Genomic DNA, 3445 nt, shown 5'->3' with positions numbered 1-3445 from the left:
GGCCCCATGGCAGGTCAGGTTGGCCCTTGGGGCTCTGAGCCCCCTGCTCTGGGGGCAGATGTCCCTGCTCCCTGCAGGGGGTTGGGCTGGGTGAGCTCTGAAGGTCCCTTCCAGCCCAAACCAGTCTGTGATTCTACGGGATCTCAGGGCAGGTCCAGACTTCTTCCAGCAGGGAGTGCTGCTTGCTCTTAGTTATTCAGTGATTGGTAACAGTCCACTGCAAAGGCTCCCTCCATCTGGATGGGAAGAGATGCCTGGTCTGTGGTGGAATCTCTTTTCCACTCAGCTTGGAAGACATGCCTCATCTAGTCTTCTGTCAGCTTTTATGGGAGCCTAAAAGCTGGATATGAGAACATACTTGTCCCATATATGAAGTGTGAGTAGTGGGACAAGATCTCCACTGAAAGCCGGTGACTGGTACTGAAAAACCTAGTTTTGGTGCACAGCGTTCCTCACATGACACAGGATACAGACGTGCAAGATGGCCAGTTTCAAACTGTGGAAATCAGCACTAATTTTCCACATTTCTTGGCTACCATATAACATGAACACTGCTTTTATTTCATCTGCATTTAACACATGAGAGAGGCATGAAAATATCCTTTAATTACACAGAGAAGGCTTTATTCTCATTGTGGTGTGACTCAGAATGGCCCCATGGCTTTCAAATAAATGAGCTGAAAAACGAGAATGGTTTTATGTGAGTTTAACTTCTTTGTGATTTGAGTAGAGTAAACTCATCTACTGAGACAGAATTGTTTTGCAGTCAACACCCTTACCCTGGCTGCGTTATAAATCCGGAATATCCGGCTGATTATGTCTTCTTCTAAATCAGCTGATACAAATTCCACCTGAATGGGACCGTGTCGGTGCACTCCATTTTCCGGCCAGTACTGAGGACACAGCTGGAGACAACCACAAACACAAAAGAACCCACAGTTAATCACTCTGAATTTCATTCTCTCTCAATATACTTTTCTACGTAATTGCAGCTCCGCCAGAATTTGAGCTTTATACTGTGCAGGTGGCACCAGCTCCCGAAACCCAGGACTCTCACCCGTGACTGCTGACACCGGCTAACACCAGCACTGCCTTAAATCGCCAACAACCGCTCAATTTCACCCGAAACCACCCCAAAATAGTGATTACGCTTTCTTTAGCGCCCAGAAAACATCACTTCCAGGTATCGAAAGAAGCACAAAGTCGTATTACCATTATCTTGCGCAGTTTTAGTGTCTAATAATATCATGATGGCTTAATCCAGGAACCAATTATCATCTCTGTTAATACTTTAAAGATTAAATCAACACTTTGCGAGGAGGTTTTTGATGCCAGACTCCGCTCATCCATTTTTCCCCATAAAAACCTTTATGATTTTTTTTTTCCCAGGGATATTTAGAGCAGTTTGAGCATGCAGCTTTTGCAAGCATTCACCAAAATTAAGTATGAACTCGTGAAATTTTGTTTGCTTGCAGAAGCATTGATGTCATATTTAGAACTTTATTTCATTCAGCAAAACAGCTGCTGCATTGCTCTTGGTGATCCAGAGCCGAGCTGACAAATCACATTTACTCCAGATGTTGTTTTGCATTTCTTACAACGCTCAGTCCTCCACAAAGCCGTTTAGAGATGACTACATTTTGGGAAAACATCATCATTTACTACATCAATTAAAAAGAGAACAGGCGCTGATTTGCAGGAGTTCACTTTAACAAGTTAAAACCAGAAATTTCGAGTGGGAAAATATATTTTAATTTATTTTAACCCCCCTACATGATTCAGTCTGCTGAGCAAATTGCTTTCCAAATACTGCCTCAATCTTACACAAGTTCTTATTATGAAATACGCTGGTGTAGGGGACAGCAAAATACGATGCACCACCGCACGCAAATGCCAGTGCTCAGATCATTTCACACACGCGCAATTTCGCACGCGTCTCTCAGACACACGGGAATGCTGTTCTAACAGAGCTTTGAAAAACACTTAAATGAGAATAAGCAGAGCTGTTTGCCAGAGCCGTTTCGGGGAGCCAAGATTTCCCAGTTCTAAAGAAACCAGCAGGATTTAGGTCTGTGCGTTTGGCACGCGATGCCGGTGACTCTTTAAGTCAGAGACACTGTGAGGGGCTGCACTGCGTGTCCCAACAGAGCAGAACAACCCCCACAAACGGCGATACCTAACCAGAACTGTAAACACTCCACAGACACACGAGTAATAATGATGATAACAGCAGTTATTAATAAATTGGGATGTAACGCGTGCTTTTAATAAGCTCTGCCCTCTCTCCGCTCCTGCTTGCTCTGAGGGTTTCGAGATTTATTCCTAATGAAAAGACTGTAACTCACATTAGAGGGACCTGGTTTACCAGGCGGCAGAGGCAGGCGCATTAACTGCGGATCCCAATAGCTTTTAGAAGCCTGGGAGGCTCATAAACGCTTGAAATAGCCATGCGCTATTGTAAATTCAAAACACAGCCCACAAATTAACAAACCTCTGTTCAGCGGTCCCTAACAGCCGGCCTCCCTTGAGTCTTTCCTTATTCGCTCAGAAAATAATCTTAGACTCATGAATAAAAGTTTTGCCTTTCGTTTCTATTTCCCTCCCTGCAGACAGTTAACAATCAGAAATTCAGGCTTTAAAATAGCGCATGGAATTCCCGCACGTTCCCTTTGAAAGACAAAACGGAAGATTAGTATGTTTTAAAAACAAAATCTTCACAGTAACAAGAAATAAGAGGAAACGTTTTTGAGTACGTGCAATACTCAGCAAGGCTGAAAGCATTCTTGATCACCTCAAGAATAAAAATGACACGCAGTCTGCTATAAAAAATAACAATCGCTCTTAACCAATAATTAGCAAATATTGACGTCTTCAGACCCCAGATCACCGCCAGATCACGTTATTCCAGTGGACGGCTGGTGCAGTTTGCTGGAGCCAGGGCAACTAGATCTGTGCAACAACCTGGATGCGGGCAGCTGGGCGCCAGGCTCTAGGACCCTCGGTGATTAATGCCAGTGGTTAAACGGCCAAGGCAGCAGGTACGGTTCTCCAGATTTCCAAAGAACACGTACAGCATGCACAACCCTTTTGTAACGGAATTACAGCCCCCTTCCGTTTTGTTGCCCTGTTTTCTCTTCCAAAAAATCTTGTTTAGTTCCCCTTCCCTTGTTAATGATGGCGTTTTGTGCCACACGTAACACTGATGTCCCCCCAGGAGCATCGACCCCCTGGCAAGCAGACCGAGGCCAGGGACCTGTTTCAGGTGGGCTAACGAATGGCTTCTGGCTTAGCGTGTTTCAGCCTTCTCCAGCCATCGCTGTCGGGTTTTAGCAGCTCTTCCCAAGCAAGTTCTCTTACCAAGATAAATTACGGGTGCATGCGCTTATGTGTGCGTGCATTAACTTGTTGGTGGAGAAGCTGCCGATGGTCTGATTTATTCCTCTTT

General features: G+C 44.8%; 1 protein-coding gene across 1 annotated transcript in view; it reads right to left on the bottom strand.

The window, feature by feature from the left end:
• The window catches only part of LOC104489038 (receptor-type tyrosine-protein phosphatase mu), a gene marked incomplete at its 5' end in the record, with an annotated part of 17165 nt that overhangs the window by 8736 nt on the left and 4984 nt on the right, over nt 1–3445 (bottom strand). Inside the window, one exon of the mRNA XM_010131151.1 lies at nt 780–905. Within this exon, the coding sequence (XP_010129453.1) occupies nt 780–905 (126 nt within the window). The remainder of the gene's footprint in view (nt 1–779; nt 906–3445) is intronic.

The sequence above is a fragment of the Buceros rhinoceros genome, unplaced genomic scaffold, assembly GCF_000710305.1.
Source record: "Buceros rhinoceros silvestris isolate BGI_N320 unplaced genomic scaffold, ASM71030v1 scaffold16932, whole genome shotgun sequence".
NCBI lineage: Eukaryota > Metazoa > Chordata > Aves > Bucerotiformes > Bucerotidae > Buceros > Buceros rhinoceros.
Note: the sequence above shows the minus strand (reverse complement) of the source record. Positions and strands in the feature narration are given on the sequence as shown.